At 38.4% G+C, this 18,929-nt stretch overlaps 2 protein-coding genes across 2 annotated transcripts; both read right to left on the bottom strand.

The window, feature by feature from the left end:
* Window positions 1-4,701: 4,701 nt before the first annotated feature.
* On the bottom strand, window positions 4,702-8,023 carry LOC139636614 (trypsin V-B-like). The gene is made up of 3 exons (XM_071504837.1): window positions 5,634-8,023; window positions 5,264-5,450; window positions 4,702-5,002 (listed from the first exon to the last, which is right to left on the bottom strand). Exons 1-3 carry the CDS (start codon window positions 5,680-5,682, stop codon window positions 4,810-4,812), a joined length of 429 nt encoding a protein of 142 aa, XP_071360938.1. The 5' UTR covers window positions 5,683-8,023; the 3' UTR covers window positions 4,702-4,809.
* Window positions 8,024-16,105: 8,082 nt separating this feature from the next.
* LOC139636458 (trypsin-like) lies at window positions 16,106-18,760 on the bottom strand. The gene is made up of 6 exons (XM_071504556.1): window positions 18,616-18,760; window positions 18,245-18,431; window positions 17,821-18,000; window positions 16,791-16,852; window positions 16,450-16,595; window positions 16,106-16,320 (listed from the first exon to the last, which is right to left on the bottom strand). The coding sequence occupies exons 1-6, from the start codon at window positions 18,662-18,664 to the stop codon at window positions 16,168-16,170; spliced, it is 777 nt and encodes a 258-aa protein (XP_071360657.1). The 5' UTR covers window positions 18,665-18,760; the 3' UTR covers window positions 16,106-16,167.
* Between the last annotated feature and the right edge of the window lie 169 nt (window positions 18,761-18,929).

Genomic DNA, 18,929 nt, shown 5'->3' with positions numbered 1-18,929 from the left:
TGCCTGTTTCTGACTGTGTTTTTCTGATGCCAACCTAATCTTAATAACGACTAGAAACTAATTTTTAATTCAAAATTTCTAGATGGTGAGGCTTAAGCAAGATTCCCTGATATCATGAGATATGAGCCATATAAACTAAACACAAAAAGTAAGGAAATGTGTGTTTGGAAGATTATTTCTTTGTTGAAACAACACTTCTTGGCAATAAATCTTATACCATTGGAAAGCCTGTTTATTTCCCTTTTAAATGGTGCCACATTTGTAAGGAACATACATTTGTGGGATGAGCAGCAGAGCTGAGTATGTGGGTTGCGCCCATGAAAGATTTGCCAAATCTTCTCTGCCAATGCCAAACAGCTTTTTTTTTGCTGTTGCTATTGACTCTTGTTTTGAGCTTGTGGTACCACCAGTTGCTGACAATCAGGTGACTGATTGGCACCTGATTGTCAGCACCTGTGATTATGGGCCCTGCCAAAGTGGTCAGTTGGTGTCTGCTCCAAGAATCAGCATGCCACATTTGACTGATCTGGATAGGGCCCGTGCGATAGGACAACTTCAAGATGGTGTTCTGCAAAAACGAAGTTGCAGCATTATTTGGAGTAAGCCCTAGTACCATCTGCAAACTAAAGGCCAAGTTCCATATAACGGGGGATGTCAGAGACAGGCCGCAAAGTGGGCGTCCCAAGAAGACGGAACCCCAAGAAGACCCTTTCTTCATCTTGTCAGCACTTAGGAACTGTAGGCAGTCTTCTACAGATTTGCAGTCAAGGTTTGCAGGACAATATGCCCGACGGCTCTCTGCCCAGACAATCTGGATGAGGCTTGTCATCATTGGAGGCAATCTCAATGCAGAGAGATATCGAGATGAAATTCTTCAACCAGTGGCAATCCCATATCTCCACAGTCTGGGACCAATTTCTATCCTCCAAGATGACAACGCTTGCCCCCACAGAGAGGGGTTTATTAGAGACTACCTCCAGAATTTGGGAGTGGAGAGGATGGAATGGCCTGCCAGCAGTCCTGACCTCAACCCCATTGAACACTTGTGGGATCAGCTTGCTGTTTGTTTCAGAGTGACCAACACAACCACGTTGGCTGACTTGTGACAAATGCTGGTTGAAGAATGGGATGCCATCCCACAGCAGTGTGTGACCAGGCTGGTGACCAGCATGAGGATGAGGTGCCAGGCTGTTGTGGCTGTGTATGGTTCTTCCACACGCTACTGAGGTTTGTTTGTTCAATGAATAAATTGTTAAATTGCCAATATGTCTTGTGTCTTCAGACTTCAATCATCCAATCCACCAAACAACACCAAACAAGAGTCAACAGCAAAAAAAAAAAGCTGTTTGGCTTTGGCAGAGAAGATTTGGCAAATCTTTCATGGGCGCAACCCACATACTCACCTCTGCTTCTCACCCCACAAATGCATGTTCCTTGCAAATGTGGCACCATTTAAAAGGGAAATAAACAGGCTTTCCAATGGAGATTTATTGCCAAGAAGCATTGTTACAACAAAGAAATAATCTTCCAAACACACATTTCCTTACTTTTTGTGTTTAGTTTAGTTGTGACTGCTCTTTAGATAACATAATTGAAAATTTCCACAAAACCTTGTCATCTGCTTCAAACACTATTGCTCCAGTAAAGGTTAAGAAGAGGTTGACTGACAGAATCTCACCATGGTAAAACAGTGAAAGTGTTAATAAGATTAAGATCTGTCATGCAGCTGAAAGAAAATGGAGGAAAACAGTTCACTGGAATACAAATAAAGAAACCATGACCAAGAAAAAAAATACTTTTCCAATATTATTACTGAGAACACTGGAACGCCCAGAATATTATTCTCCACTATTCAGATCCTGAATGAGCAGCTACAAAAAGAGAACAAGCATTTGAGTCATTGTTGTTGTTCACCCTGTAGTGAATTCCATCATAGCAGTGGCAGCTTCCAGTCAACTCATAAAGGCTTCAACACAATCCTACTGGTGGCAGACCATTGCACATTAATGCAAAGCTTTCATTACTATCAACAGTTTCTGCACTTGCACTCCATAAAGTTTGTCACGCGTGATTTGTGACTTTTATTCAGAGAAGTGTGTGTGGATGTGCTGAAATGTTTATTCATGAAATTAAACAGTCATGGATAATTAGGAATTACATAAATATAATACAAATGCAGTTCAGGAAGTTGTCTCCCCCTCATGTAGCTAGTGGAAAGTAAAGGGGCAGAGGTCAGAGTGGTTGATCTGTATGTAACAATTGCGGACCAACAATTAGTGCTGGTAACCATGATTTTCTCCAGGTTTAACCAAGTGTTTTTAGTAGTATAACCTTCACTAAGCCTAATTAAATTTACTTTGGCACTGGACATGAAAAAATGTCATTAAATGTAATCTGTAAATTTGTCCCATATAAATGTTTTCATTTGGCAATAGTGTTATATTTAAAAAATGCTTTATCACAGTTATTGTAATTTTATATTGTGATACAATTTATACATATATTGTGAGAGCCACCTCACTGGAACTCATCAATGATTCCAGTGGCATCAGAAATATAAGTGTATGTACTGTAACACAATGTCTGAATGGGTCTGTTTAACTAACCACCTGAAATAAATAATTCTTAAAAGGGCAGATAGCACACAATTAGAATATGAAAAGTTGATAAATAATTCAGGAATGGAATTACATTTTTTTTTATCATTTAAGTGGCTGAAGATGGACTTTAATTTTATAAAATAACTGCGGCTCAGTTTTTCCACTACAATAATTTTGTGCCAATTTCCTAATGAATACAAATTATCCAACAGTTGTTACTTTTGTAATTCTATTACTTTTTAAGATAATTATCTAATGTTGCAATTGTTAATTACAATGTTTACATGTGAACAAATAGAAAAATAATTCGATTTAGATGGTAATTATGACAAACACAGTTATCTTCTTTTAACATTTTCTGGGTAAATACACAATACAAAACAACAAACATCACACAAGGTTCATTGAAGAGCCAAAATCTCAGGGCTTGTTTATTATGAATGTGCAGCATGAAGTTTAAGGCTTGATGCCAGTGATACGTTCAATCCATTTCATGTATTCACAGACTCTCATGAAATAGGATGGTATCACTAATCCATGTGTAGGATGACCACCACTGATGACACCATAAATCATGCCATTGTGCACGGCTCCTCCACCAGAGTCACCCTGTGAGAGAGAGAGAAATGACACACAGCATTTTTCCCAAATTAATGAAATGCTAATTTATTTTAAGGTTCCTCTCCAGACATATTGTAAACTGTGCAAAAAATACTCTGCTATTATAAATGAAATTAAGTGAAAAAGGTCCAAATCTGGGACTGGAAGCACATCTACTCTTAATTCCTCATTGAAAAATCTGGATCAGGCCTTATGCCCTGCCCACCAACCCTACTTAGGTTGACAGGTGAAATAGCAGAGTTTATCAATAGAATTAGTGGAGGAAACATCGCAGCGACTCAGTCAGACCAAGACTGGGGAGTTTTTGGCGAGTTTATAATGACCATATCAGGGAAATGCACAGCCATGACGCTAACTGTGTATTTCACTCATGATATGTCTGGTATCATATGAAAAACATCATATGGACATGTTTAAAAGATTAAAAATTTGATTTTCAACAGAAGGTGTCTTTAATACTCTTCAGACTTCTCATGACAAACAGTATAACATTAGAAACCATGATGACTCACTTTACCGGTGTCCTGTGTTGGGTCTTCAGCACAGATGAAGTATTGTTGTGGTGTTTTTGGCTCATATGTTTCTAAAAATTTTTCAATTGTACTGCATTTAACGACAGTCATATTGGCGCATTTGAGATACTTTGAACAATTTTCCACTAGAAAAGAAAAGAAAAGAAAAACAATTCTAAATAACAGTGCATGATGATCTTATTTCAAGAAACTGATCTGTTTTTCCAAAAAAGAAAAATTCCAATAATTTAAATTATTAAAGAAACAGATAAACTTAATGTCTTTGTTTGCTGTAAATAAATATACTAGTATTGGTACCACATTACACTGCAACAAAGTATGCTGAACCACATTAACATACACAGTAATATTCCAAAAATAATAAAAAATAACCTCACAATAGAGTTTGTTGCCATCTATGTCACACCCATGACCTGCGACCTGAAATTCATCCTTTCTGGGGAAAAAAAAAAAAAAAAAAAATTTAAGACACAGTTTAAGCATCACTTTAGCACAAAAAGTTATTTTTCATAAAAACACTTCACATAAAACAATAAATCAACACAGTAACTGATGCAAATATTCATGCTGCGATTTAGGTACTGAAACTTCATTTTACTGAGCCCACAAAGGTCATATGTGTTGTATTTTGTAAATTTATTTATTTGTGTGTGTGTGTATGTATATGTATATATATATATATATATATATATATATGATATTATATAATATAATCAATTATAAATTATTACTCAAATAATTGATGTATTTCAAAGCTGGTTTTTCAGACATTAAATGAATATTTTTACACTCTCATATATCATATCAAACTTATGTTTTTGTATCAGAAAAATCTAAGTTAATAATAATAATAAAAATAATAAGTTTAAAAACTAAAACATATAAATGAGACGTTCAGTATATGACAGTCATCTTGTCATCATGGATAGACATGGATGTGTGAACATCATCTATAACTGCAGCTCCTGAGCAGTGGTGGATATGTTATATCATCTACTAAGAGAGAGAGAGAGAGAGAGAGAGAGAGAGAGAGAGAGAGAGAGAGAGATCACAACTCACACTTGAAGATCAGTTTTACAGTCTGGAAGAGGTATTTTGTGGATCACAGATCTGGGTGTCCCTTTTAGCTTCAGTAGCATGATGTCATGTGGGGTGTTGTTGCTGTCTCTATAGATCTCGTGTCTTTGAATTTCCATTCTCTCATGGTTTTGTGGATGTGGGTGGATATTTAAATATGCATACATGATCCTACAAGTGGAAGAAAAAGAAGAAAATCAAATCTTAAATTAAATACATTTAAATGTAACAGATGTGACCATTATCCATCTCATCTTTATCATTACCAAGACAAAAGCATGTATTTCAGATGTCTGTGGTGTTTATGAGTCTGGCTGAATTTAAGTTATTCATGCAATTTGCATTGTAGTGTCATCTTCATTAGGGACACCTCAGTTCAGCTTCAACAGTTTCAGATTTATTTTATTCATGAATTATAAACATATTTCTCACCGTGAATCATTCCAGCAGTGAGCTGCAGTCAGAACCCACTGGTCAGCGATCAGAGAGCCACCACAGAGCGAGGTACGTGTCCCGTCAGTTGCTGTCAGCTTGACATGGTACAGACGGTCAGCTTTATCACAGTCGTCACCTCCGATGATTCTCTTCTGTAGATCCACCGCTGTGCTCACTGTGACACCTGAAAGACAAAGTCCTCCACCAGGTGAGTGTGAGTTAGAAAACAACAGCAGTGAGTAGCCACAAAGAACGGGAATGAACTTGTGGAAAAGTCATTTGCTTTGTCAGTGTACAGAACTTCAAAAGTCTGTATTATTGTAGCTACATGATGAAAAAGACCAACACATCAGTGTCTCCTACTCACCGACCCACAGCAGAAAGTAAAGAAGCACCAGACGAGCCATTGCTGTCATTCACCATCTAATGACTGCTCTCCTGGTGCCACAGCGGTGCCTTTTTAAATGTGTTCACACCGTCCTGTTGGCCTCTGAGACACCAGTCAGCTCATTAGGATAAGTCATCACAACCACATAGGTTACAAAGGACGACACGTTTATACAAATGTGTGATCTTTTATCAAGAGATTACTAACTGTCACTGTCTTGTGTGTTAGGAGGGACTGTGACACTAAGCAGATAAAAAAGTTTCCCAGTGACCAGACTGAAATATGTAGCCAGCAAACTTCATGTTAGTGCTGCAAAATACACAGTGCTCCTGTATCACAGATGTGAGAATTTTCTTTCTTTTTTAAATGGAAACAAAATAATCCTTCAGATTGGCCTTTGGACTATGTTTTGTCAGGAAACAAGACAAGGCTGATGTCTTTAATTTACATTGAAACAACTGATATTGAAAAAATTTTTTCACTGTATATTTTGTTTCATGTTACTGATGTGAGGGGAAAAGCCTCTCTTCACTTTCCTACTTTATCAAAGACAAGAAGTCTTTACAGGTGAAGTCAGCTGAAAGTTCTCTTTAATATCAGTCTTGCATGTACACAGAGAAACTGGTTACACACAAGTCCTCAAGTCAAATTTGCAAAGTGCTCCTCACTCATACAGAAAAGATGCACAGCAATAAAACAGGCAGTAACCCATTAAGGCCTGCTGGACCCTTCACTGGATTCACTGGAGTCTGTCTCTGCTCATAATTTTTGAGGAGGAAAATAATTTCCTTTTACATTTTTTTTTCCATGCAGAGATGTTTTCTTGACATTAGTTAGTTTAATTTTTGTTTTTACATGTCCACTACAGTCTCATTGTTCTCACAGTCCAACCAGAGACTACAAATAGCAATGCTGTTTTGTATAAATAGTAATGTAGCTTTGATGGAAGATATTTTTGTTTTTCCTGAGTCTTATTTTGAAATTTGTTTAAGAAACATTCCTGTGTCCTGTGTCCTCATTTACTTTCATTCACTCAGGTGATAGTGTTGTTTCTGCTGGACCACCATGTTTGGTATTCATTACTTTCCAATTATTCAGATCACTACAAGTTTTCAAGTCTGTTGTCCTGTCAGTTACGTTCACTAGTTTAAGTTCACTGTTTCCACTATTTGCTTATCTTTACAAATGAACATCTGCCCATGAAAAAAGCCTCCATTCAGGTTCAGTCCCTCCTGCAATGAGCACCAGATAAAACCTGGTAAGGTGATACGGTGATGTTTTATCTGAAATGAATGCAAATTTAAGAGTGCCATTATGTCATGAATATAAAAATGATCTATGTTTACTGTGTGTCATTGTGAGTCTCGTATCTAATTTGACTGAAATAAGACTCAGGACACTCCACTACTACTTTTAAGGTAGGTTCTTCATGGCCTTTTGCACAATTACATAAATGACCTTTTAGTACCATATGATCCAGTATATAGTCTGTTCCAGAGGCCTGGTTAAAAACTAAAGGGGTTAGAGCATTTGCGATGGAGGCCTTGAAGCTCTGAAAGAATCTCCCTGAGGAACTTAGGCAGACTGAGTCAGTGACATCTTTTAACATCTATTGCATTTGTGTAGTATCGTATATGTTGTAACTTGCTCTTGTTTCTGGCTGGACACCAAAGCGGGGCCAGCCCTATAATCTTGACTGTTCCTGACAGTCTAACTGATCATAATTCCACCGTCAGTCAAGCGAACGCCACATGACTCAGATGGAGTTTCCTCATTGGCTGATGCCTCTTCAAACTGAACTGGGGCAAAAGGTTTCTGTCAGGGGGTATTTACATCGTGCACTGTTGCCAACTCAGCACATTTGTTTTTAGATTTAGAGATGTTTTTTCCCAAACAGGATTGGGTAGAAACCTCATCTCCTGCAGGTGAGGTAAACAAAGGCCCGGTCACTTTTTGAGGAAATACAGTCGGCCTAGTTGAAAACTGTTGAGGATCCCAGATGGAGGCTGAAAGATATTCTGTCACTACTAATTTTCTCTGTGAGTGATCATTTTACAAATAAATATATACAGCATAGTCTTTGTCTTTAGTTTATGTGTTTGGTGATTTTGTCAGACGATGTTGTGGCTACACAATCAGAATTTTAGCAGCAGCCTGGAAACGGCCTTTAAGTGAACATGTCATTTTAATTAACAGTCACTATTTAAAACTTTTTTTTCTATTTCCTGACAACAGAAACAGAAAAACATGTCAGAGTACAGCTTAACTGGGAATTCAGCTGGATTAAAATACTTAATGAGCACAGTGAGTAGGAGACAAGCAAACAGATAATGTTGTAATTTCACTCCAGACGAGTTATAAATTTGACCAGAATGTTCATCTGGGAAGAAAATTACAAAATATAATCCAATAGAATATAAACATTTGTGGATAACCAATAAATAGTATAATCCTACAAAAATAAAATTAAAAAACATATTTTTATACATTATTTGCATTATTTTTATTTGTTTTGGTAAACGTTCTTGCAGTTATTAAAGGAGGAAATGGAAGCAACATGTGCATCATATCATAGCAGAAATGTTAAATTGTTTATATTTATATCATGCCAATAAGTAAATTTTCCAGTACCAGGGCAGGAGGTGTGGAAGTGATTGACAACTTGTCATTATCGCTGCGTCACTGTACACGCTGCAGACAGAAACTATGGGCTGTTCGCCACTGAAGAAAGGTTTGTCTTGTTAATTTACTGCCCTGTCCTATTAAAGTCCACACAGCTCTGCACCACAACACTTCACTTCAACAGCCACAGTTACTTCACCCTCAGCTGGACTCCAGTTTTCTGTGATGCAGCTTCGCCACAGACTTGCTGGATAAAGGTGAGTTTAGCCTTTTGTTTTTAAAATCTTCCAAAAAATGTGATGGCTGCCTGGCTCTGTTGTCGTCTGTCTTCGGCGCTCATTTGATCTTTACTGCCCACTAAAGATTAAACAGGAGGTTTTGATAAGTTTATCTCAGTCTGGTCCACTTAGTAAAATAGTTCTAACTGCCATTGGCTTGTCTGAACGGAGGAGCTCAGGTGAGTCAGTGACAGTCGGTACATTCACACACGTTGAATTTTTATGTCTTGAATTTGAATTCGATAGTAGAAGATTTGAATGTCAATTGAAATCTCGTTATCTCGTTGTACTCTTACACTAAGTTTGTTGTGTTCAGAGACAGTTTTTATCGTGATGATTTAACTGACATGTTATATATTCTGCATAACCTGCTCGCTGTACTAGGACACTGCCTTTAGCCTACTTATATTCCCATGTCAGGTATTGCTCTGTATTGGTGGGTTTTGTGGGGGAAATCTCTCTGCAGTATGTTTCTCTCCCTCTCTCTTTCACACACAGACAGATGCATGTGTGCACATTCAGGTGCAGGTAAACACAACCTTTGAGGAGGGGGTCGCAAGTAGACGTAGACGTTGATTTTGTTTTGAGGGGGACACAAGGACAAAAGGGTTATATATATATATATATATATATATATATATATATATATATATATATATATATATATATACATATATACAAAGTCATGATCCTGCCTGGACCTCAGTCTGCTCTGTTCCCCACACCCTGTGTATTTATGTGTGTGTATGTGTGTGTGTGTGTGTGTGTGTGTGTGTGTGTGTGTGCGTGCGTTCTCCCAGCAGGGGCGTGGTCACAGCGCTGGCAGCCTGACACACCTGCAGTCCATCTCTCATGGATTATCTTTCACTCATTCTCCGCCAGATTATTCCACTCCACTCGTAGTAACACCCCTGGCCACAGAAAATTCACCAGTAACGCCAGCTCACCTGTCGACTTCACGCTCCGCTGCCATAACCTGCCACGCCACTCACCACTCTGCTCCCCTCCATTCCTCAGCTGGATCCCTCGGCTGCCCAGCCCGGTTTCCCCAAAGGAGACTCAAACCATTCTGAAGCACTGAAATTAACCAATAAATCCTCCTGTGTAATATCTGTGTTCTGAGTCCACTCTGGGCTCCAAACTAAACATTTGCACCGATCGTATCAGTTACAAGTGGCTCCAAAAGAAAGATCACATAATTAATCAAATCAACAAATATCAACACCCAAAACATGCATTTTGTCCCAAAAACATCTGAAACTCACATCAGTGTCAGTTTTTATGTCCGAAATCTGAGTCATGATTCAGTCAAACCTGAACTAAGACATGATCACACCACCGCGAATAAATGTCATAAAAATCAGAAAAATGAGGCTCTTAGTGAGTAATTAAGTGATAGTACATCCAATGGTACAGAACATACAGGAACTTAAAGTAGCTAATTCAATACAATTAAGGTGGGGGGGTGTACCTAAATTGAAGAAAATAGCTTAACTCGCTTTATCATTTGGTGAACAATTAAACAATAAAACAATAATGATTTAAAAAAAAAAACTGACTTGATCCATGACAACGTGTTTCTTTCTTGGAAACGCTGAGTTTATATCTGTGCTGTTATCCAGAGAGGTTGCTGTCACTGCATGTTACCTACAGCATGTTCTATGTAAACAAACAGTGTAACAAGAAAATGACCAGGTTGGAAGAATCTGTACCACTGAGTTTTTATGCTCTAAGTGTTTATTGTCTTATGTGTGACAACAACTGGACAGACTAAAGATTAAAGCTAGGAAAATAACACAGAGGCTGGAGTGTTTCAGTGTGACCACATGGGGGCAGTACTGCTTAAATATTATAATCCAGAGTATTGTAGCGGTTATTTCCTTTAACAGGTGTTTGAACAACAGGGGCAAATCTCACTGTGCTCAACATGAAGGTAGGAAAGTCTGTTTTTAATGAGTCATGTTTTCTCTCCTTTCCAATATTAGCTAATGTCTGATCATGTGACTCTACCTTGTTCTGATGCACATTGTGTTCAGAAATCAGATGACTGATCATTTAAATAATCATCTCAATGAATGGATGACTCACCAGCCGAATGATTGATTGATTGAGTGATTGATTGATCCCCACAGATTTGACATCTACTCAGCTAATGTGATGGTCGACAGAAGGACAGTCAACCTGGGCCTTTGGGATACAGCTGGACAGGAAGACTACGACAGGCTCCGCCCACTGCCCTACCCACAGACGGTGTATAGTCACACACACACACACACACACACACACACACACACACACACACACACAAAAATACACTTTGTCTCCCACTGGGACTCACACTGGGAGTTAAGACAGTTCCACTGCTGCCTGATCGTGCTACATGTCAATTAAAAGAAAGGATGAGAAAAAGAAAGAAAGATGTTACTGAGGAAGCTGCTTAATGTGGGAAAGACTTAAATTCCTAAAAATGCTGTCATGTAATTTTAACTTTATACTATGAGACTTGAATGAGATTAATTAAAAATATCAGGTAGAAAAGAAAAAAAACCCTAATGTAATCTAATGTTAAAAAATGAAGCAGAACATCTACATATATATATCTAAATATAAGCCATTTTTATTGTGACTTGCTTATTATTGCAATATTCAACATTTGTGGAGGGGGCTATTTGGTGTGAGAATTTCCTTTTGAGACCAAAGGAGAAAAAAGTGTTTTAGTTTGATATGTATTTAATTCTAAACATGGAGTTAATTCTGTGGTTTAATGATCCAAAATGAATGGATGCAACACATGGTTCACATACTTGGTTTATCCTGAGCTTTCAGCCCCCTCTTGTGGCCTTCATCAGCAATGTTTGTTCAGTTGTCGTGGAGATGGTATAGTTGTTATTTTGAGACCAAAACATGGGATTATTGTTGTGTGATAACCACATATGATGGTGATGAAAGTTCTGCAAAAACTAAATAAGTGCATGTTTCTATAAGATTTTTTTTTCTCAAATCAGCCTGAACATTTTGGCCCCATTTTGAATCAAGTTCCTCTCCCTCTTTTTCTTCTCCCCTCAGTTAACCCAGGATGTTTTCCTGATTTGTTTCTCCTTGGTGAACCCAGCATCCTATGAAAACGTCAGAGCTAAGGTGAGTCTCCTCTCTGAGGGTGCATCAATATTTCATACGTCATTGGAATCAATAAAACACACTTATATACAGATATACAGTATATTTCCATTCATTAAATAAAGAATTCCTAAAATCAAAATAACTGTGGGTATTATGGTAAAAGAAACAAAGTCAGTGATTTGATTCTTGCTTCTGTTACTATAATGGTTAGAAACACAAAAAGAGCAAGAAATACTGTGGGAGGAAAAAAGGTGTCACCATCACCTCATCTATAAAGAGAGCGTCTCTATAGAAATGTACAGTTCATCATATTCTCCTTTTAATTTGTTATCATGGAGATCATGGGAAAATGTACATCACAGGTACATTTCCATGCAAACCTTTTATGCAATCAAATTGGATTTAAAAATCGTTGTGTCACTGTTTAATAGAGTTGTTCCTTTAAAATGATTTATTTCAATTACTTTTATTGTAGCTCAGAAGCTAATTACCTCTCAGTCAAAGTGACCAATTGCCACTTAATAAATTTCCCATGTCACTGTCTGCAGAAACCTCAAGCAATTTGCAGAGTCCAGTGATAGATTATTCAAAGCTTTAAATACTGTATCGTGTCTCTCTCTAATTTATCTTTGGTGTGATTCTCCTGTAAGTCGCCATAGTGACAAGGAACTGGCGTGATGCTGTGAAAGTGGTTCTTAGTAAATTGGTTGGTATGGAGACAGAAATTAAAAGGAAAGCCCAGGTAATGAAGAAGGAGAATCATGAATGCTCCGAAGCGTAATCTCAACAGTGGAAAGAGGGTTAAAGTTGTAATTTTCCGTCCCAGAGCAAACCTTTGACGATCCTGAACCTTTAAGAGTCCGTCTGACTTCACATTCTTCCTTAATCAGTTTCAGAAAGCTCATTTGTTTTTGTGTGTAGAAGTTAACAAGTATTGACGGCGAGGCTCCTGAGCAGCTAAATGTGGAGCAAATCAAAGCATAATGACACAGTGGAGAATAGACTGACCAGCATCCTGTTCACTCAACGTCCATCCATCACTAATGAGACAGTATTCAATCTGCGCTACATCGCAAGACGCACGATCAACCGGAGACAAAGAGCAGGAGGATTAGTGTAGAGCTTAACAACCATTTCATGGAATTAAAAGGAAATTAGATCTTCTATCTCATGACTGCGAAACCGAAGAAGATGCTAAATGACAGAAACCATCCTGCTTGGCTTTTATCACACTCTTCCTCACTGGGCTACCGACCCACCACAGATTAATTTCTGTAAGTGTAGCTTCTCAGTGCAATATTGTGTGTGTGTGTTTACTGTGACTGTGTTTTGGATCAGAAGTAAAAGTCTATGTTCGGTTCAGCTCATTTCTCAAGTCAAATCTGAAATGTTTTACAATGAGTCTCAAGTCAATCAAGACCAAGTTCAGTTTGAGGTCTTTCACAGCAAGTCTCAAATCTGAAGTCACTGAAGACAAGCCCAAGTCAAGTCTCAAATATTTTCAGACAAGTCCAAGTTAAGTCTCAGGTCAATCATAACATGTCCAAGTCAAACATTAAAGATAGAGTTCAAGTTTTCAGTCAAGTTCAAGTTATGACTCAAGTCTTACAGAATAAGTGTCAAGTAAAAGCAGGTTTCAAGTCAGTCCAAGTCAGTCTTTCACAGCAAGTTTCAGATAACACCTCAAGTTATTTGAGATAAGTTAAAGTCAAATCTCAAGTCATTCAGGCAAAGTCCCTGAAGTCTTTAAGATCAAGTCTCAAGTCCCGGTCAAGTCTCAGATTTCTCACAACAAGTTTCAAGTTAAATAGCTGAAGTCCAAGTCCAGTAACATGAGAAACCAGCAAGTCAAGATGTATTTTTTATCAAATCTCTGAGTGCTGACCACTAAAATTAAATGGCATAGATCTATAACCCTTAATCCAAGAATATCAGATCATAGACTTGTGTGAATATAGATAAATCTCAGGCAAAGTCAAGTCTCACAGCAGCCAAGTCCAAGTCTCAAAAATTACATTAGGGAACTGCCCTACTGGCTGTGAAGAGCAAATATCAGAATTTAATTTAAATACATTTCAATTAAACTTCAGAGACAGATTAAATTGGAGAGGGAGACGGGGACTTGAGCACCCCATGAATTTGCAGCAATTTAAGCCATATACGAGAAGACAGATAAAAAAAAGTTTTTTAATTGACTCAAAAAAGCAGCAGTGTGATTCATCAGGTAAAACCCATAATCCCCACATGTGCACCGGGTGGTTTGTGAGGAAACTACTTCATTAAGGAGGGTGGATTTGTCAATCAGAGACTGCAATTCTCAGTGGCCTGTGGGCGCGAACAGAATCTACCGAATTCCTCTGGCAGAGAGGATCTTTCATTTCCTGGCTGAAGCACACGGACGGAGAGAGGATAAAAGAGGCGGAGAGTGGAGTGAGAGAGCGAGAGGGAGCGGTTAGAGGGAGAAGTAAAGGAGAGATTAGACGGAAAGGAGAGAGGGAAAAAAAAGGTAAAATGGTGGAGGTTTGGGTGAGAGGTAGAGTGAAAGGAAAAATTTAAAGAGAAATTGAAGAAGTCATTAGAACGTGGAGACTGACAGTACAGGACTGAAATTGAAAACTTGAAATTATTTGCAAGCTGCTGCCTGAAACCTGGATAGCTTGATTAAAAAAAACAAATGTGGAGCCTACACCTAACCACAACCATATATTCTTCTCATTTCAGTCTTTCATTTGCATTTTAAGACTTGTTTCATGACAGTTTAATAACACGTTCTCCTCTCGTCTCCCTTCAGGCCCCTGTCATTTTCCCCATCCCTTCATCAACCTTCACTCTCTTGTCTTCCTCTTTCCTATCATTAATTTTCTTTGTCTCCACTTCTGTCCTCTACCAGCGGTACCCGGAGCGTGACATGTGACAGTCATTCATTCATTCATTTGCTTTCCCTGGATTTTAAGTCTGAATTCATCCTACACCACCTCTTGTTCACATACTGTGCAGCAAGAATGGACTTGTCACTAATAAATGATTCAAACGCTTCTTCTTTATCGATTATAGAGTGTCAAGTACTAGAGAAAAAGAATAAAAGTGAGCCAAAGAGAAAGAAAAAAAACAGCCACATTAATAGACGAGACAGAATAAAGAACAGACAGTGAGCTCTGATGTTACACTGAAAATAAAGGCTGATTCTTGTAAAGTGATTTCACTAATGTCACATTTGATATGTAGAATAAAAGTTCCTATCACAACACTCGGGTAATTATTTCCAAGACTCTTCAGGGCCGATTTCCAATCTGCCAGGAGGAGGACAGACACATGATGCAGTGAGCTGGAAAGCACAGCAATAATTTGACAGACAACAATCCGAGCTTTTTCCCCACAGGAGATACATTAGCTTTTGAAAAACACAAAGTCCATGAAAAAAAAAGATCTCATTTTGAGCTTGTGCTTTTTTTTTTTTTTTTTTTAAATTACCATAATAATTGCAAAAACTGCTCGCTTCCTGCTGGTATTTCAATGCCACAGCACAGAGAGTTTTTAAAGATGTGACAAAGAAATTATTTTTACAAAATAGTGACTCGGTTCTTTGCCAAGCGGAAGAATCGTTTTTGTTCTTAATGCTGAGGCAGACACAGATTTTCTCAGACATCATACATGCACTGCTATTTCAGCCTGTGTGTGTGTTAATACATGTCATTCATCACAATCTACGTGTGTGTGTTTTAGGTTCTTCCAGGACCAGAACATTTAAGCGTGTAAATGTGCACATGGTGTTGTGGAAACAAATCTGGCAGGGATTCTGACTGGTTTGAGTAGTAAAAACTGTATCCTCACATATCTCAACTAAAACTATCAAGACCTGAAGGAGGTTAATACAGTGAGAGTTCACTGGCAACAGTATCTCTATGACCCTTTTCTGTAGAAATTACAAAATAATTCTCAGCAGTTTTGTTGCAATACATCGCTCACCTTCCACAATCTGACACCAAGGAACTGCTAGAAAGAGCAATAACATAGTGAACTGCTGTGGGGCATTGCATGCTTTATAGTTGAAAAAGTTAATAGACCTGCAGGGGAGCTACTTATTGATTTAAAAGTCCATTTGTACACAAACTGCAAGATAAATGTGACTCAGCTGGCATGAATGTAGCTTTTTGTGCATCACAGAAACACGTCTCTGCTTTACTCAGGCTTAGTGTTCTGTCAGACCGCAGCCAGTGGAAAGGCTTCTGGTTTGGGAGCCTTTTCTAACCTGATTATCTTTGACTTGGTGATTGCGGAGAACGTGGGGCCAACAGATCAGATGAGGATCAATAATGATGCTCTTCACTTGACAAGGTATTAATGTGCTCTACCATGGAGGGCTTCCCTTTGTGTTCTTTTAACATTTTCTGGGTGAAAAAAACAAAACAAAACAAAACAGCAAACATCACATAAGATTTATTGAAGAGCCGGAATCTTACGGCTTGTTTATTATGAACGTTCAAGCTTGAAATTCAGGGATTGCTGCTAATAGTAGAGTTAATCCATGTCATGTATGGGCAGACTCTCAGGAACTCGCATGGCTCCTGAAATGCGTGTGTAGGATGACCACCAAGGACGATACCATAAATCTTGTCATTGTACACAACTCCTCCACCGGAGTCACCCTGCGAGACAGAGATATACACAGACAGCATTTTTCCCCAAATTAATGAAATTCTGATTTACCTTATTGTTATCAGTATGTCTGCTGATGACAGAAGATGTAAGATTAGAAACTATGACCGTGAACTCACTGGAGCAGTTTCCTTGTCTTGAGCTTGGGCACAGAAGAGGTTTGGATATGGTATGTTTGGATAGCTGCTTGTCAACACAGCTTTGATTGGCTGGCAGTTAACCACGGGCAAATTAACACACTGCAGAGTGAGTGGGCAATGTTTCACTAGAAAAGAAAAGAAAAGAAAAGAAAAGAAAAGAAAAGAAAAGAAAAGAAAAGAAAAGAAAAGAAAAGAAAAGAAAAGAAAAGAAAAGAAAAGAAAAGAAAAGAAAAGAAATTCTAAGTAACAGTGCAAGACATTTAAACAAACAAATTATGCTATAATCATAATATTTCAAAAATAATGAAAAGTAACCTCACAAAATGCATTAGCGCCGTCTACAGCATCACAGCCGTGACCTGCAGCCTGAAACGTGTTGGTTCTGGAAAATAAGAAAAAATATTAAGACACAGTTTAAGCATCACAGAAAAAAAGACAATGAGCCTTTTTTTTTTTTTTTTAAACACAAATCCACACAGCCTCTGATGCAAATGTTCATGCTGCTCTTTGGGTACATATACTTTAGTCCATATGTATTGTATTTTCTAAAGAACTTCTGCAATATATTATACTGCATACTACATATTATAAAAAGTAATGACTTTTAATGATACATAGGTCGATGAACAAAGGAGTTGGTAGATTTTTTTCCTACTTCTTGTACAAATAATACACATGTAGCAGCAACACAGTAATAGTTTTTGAAAGGGTAATAATACATATTGCATCTTTTTTTTTTTTTTTTAAAGATATTTTTTGCCTTTATTGACAGGACAGTTGAGAGTGTCAGGAAAGGGGCCGAGAGAGAGGGGGAATGACACGCAGGAAAGAGTCGGGCTGGTCGGGAGTCAAACCGGCGCTCAACTGCTAAGAGCTTCAGCTCATGTGGTACGCGCCCTAACCCTGACCCGCCCCACACATATTGCATCTTACTTCCTCCCAGTATCAGTGGTTATCAGTGTTAGACTCAACAGAAAGCCCTTGTTTCCTTCTAGATACATCTACCACAACATTACATTACACATGTGAAGTTATTCAGACGGCAGACAAATCAATGAGTGGAATCAGCGGCTCTGAAAAATATAATCAATTATAAATTATTGCTCAAATAACTGATGTATTTCCAGCAGTTCTTATGTTCTTCTATCAGAAAAATCTAAACAACTTTAAAAACTAAAACATGTAAATGAGACCTTCAGTATATGACAGTCATCTTGTCATCATGGATAGACATGGATGTGTGAACATCATCTATAACTGCAGCTCCTGAGCAGTGGTGGATATGTTATATCATCTACTAAGAGAGAGAGAGAGAGAAAGAGAGAGAGAGAGAGAGAGATCACAACTCACAGTTGAAGATCAGTTGTACAGTCTGGAGGAGGTATTTTATGGATGTGTTGGGGATTCTGAGGCAGCTTCAGTAGCATGATGTCATGTTTCTTGTTGTGCTCCTCATAGATCTTATGTGTTGTGATTACCATTGTCTCTAATTTTTCACCTGGGTGGACATTTACATCTGCATACATGGTCCTACAAGGAGAGGGAGGAACATCACTTAATTAAATACATACGTGTCTATTATCCATCTCATTTTTATTATCATCAAGACAAAAACATGTTTTTCAGATGTCTGTCCTGTTTATGAGTCTGGCAGGATTTTTATTTTTTTTCAAGATGCAAAATAATGTCATCTTCACAGAAACACCTCAATTATCAGTTCAGCTTCAAGAGTTTCAGACTTATTCTATTCACAAGTAATACACATCTTTCTCACCGCCCTGGTTTCCAGCAGTGAGCTGCAGTCAGAACCCACTGGTCAGCGATCAGAGAGCCACCACAGAGCGAGGTACGTGTCCCGTCAGTTGCTCTCAGCTTGACATGGTACAGACGGTCAGCTTTATCACAGTCGTCACCTCCGATGATTCTCTTCTGAAGATCCACCGCTGTGCTCACTGTGACACCTGAAAGACAAAGTCCTCCACCAGGTGAGTGTGAGTTAGAAAACAACAGCAGTGAGTGGCCACAAAGAACGGGAATGAACTTGTGGAAAAGTCTTTTTGCTTTGTCAGTGTACAGAACTTCAAAAGTCTGTATTATTGTAGCTACATGATGAAAAAGACCAACACATCAGTGTCTTCTACTCACCGACCCACAGCAGAAAGTAAAGAAGCACCAGACGAGCCATTGCTGTCATTCACCATCTAATGACTGCTCTCCTGGTGCCACAGCGGTGCCTTTTTAAATACGTTCACACCGTCCTGTTGGCCTCTGAGACACCAGTCAGCTCATTAGGATAAGTCATCACAACCACATGGGTTACAAAGGGGTCACACATTCATGCAAATCTATGATCCCTCACCAACAGTAACTGTCGTTAGGAGGGACTGTGACAATAAGCAGATAAAAAGTTCATGTCTTGCCCATGAAGAAGCTTCAGTCCCTCCTGCCACATGATCCCA

The sequence above is a fragment of the Trachinotus anak genome, unplaced genomic scaffold, assembly GCF_046630095.1.
Source record: "Trachinotus anak isolate AG129_WGS33_773 ecotype Australia unplaced genomic scaffold, CSIRO_AGI_Tana_v1 ptg000019l, whole genome shotgun sequence".
NCBI classification, from domain to species: domain Eukaryota; kingdom Metazoa; phylum Chordata; class Actinopteri; order Carangiformes; family Carangidae; genus Trachinotus; species Trachinotus anak.
This window is presented reverse-complemented; position numbering and strand designations above follow the sequence as displayed.

What these genes read in the sequence shown, in the direction of transcription:
- LOC139636614 (XM_071504837.1), bottom strand. Translation starts at nt 5,682, where the DNA reads ATGACAGCAATGGCTCGTCTGGTGCTTCTTTACTTTCTGCTGTGGGTC. An exon ending in TTACTTTCTGCTGTGGGTCG is followed by an intron (nt 5,451 to 5,633) that starts GTGAGTAGGAGA and finishes TTTGTCTTTCAG; the next exon opens with GTGTCACAGTGAGCACAGCG. An exon ending in CACTGCTGGAATGATTCACG is followed by an intron (nt 5,003 to 5,263) that starts GTGAGAAATATG and finishes TTCCACTTGTAG; the next exon opens with GATCATGTATGCATATTTAA.
- LOC139636458 (XM_071504556.1), bottom strand. Translation starts at nt 18,664, where the DNA reads ATGACAGCAATGGCTCGTCTGGTGCTTCTTTACTTTCTGCTGTGGGTC. An exon ending in TTACTTTCTGCTGTGGGTCG is followed by an intron (nt 18,432 to 18,615) that starts GTGAGTAGAAGA and finishes TTTGTCTTTCAG; the next exon opens with GTGTCACAGTGAGCACAGCG. An exon ending in CACTGCTGGAAACCAGGGCG is followed by an intron (nt 18,001 to 18,244) that starts GTGAGAAAGATG and finishes CTCTCCTTGTAG; the next exon opens with GACCATGTATGCAGATGTAA.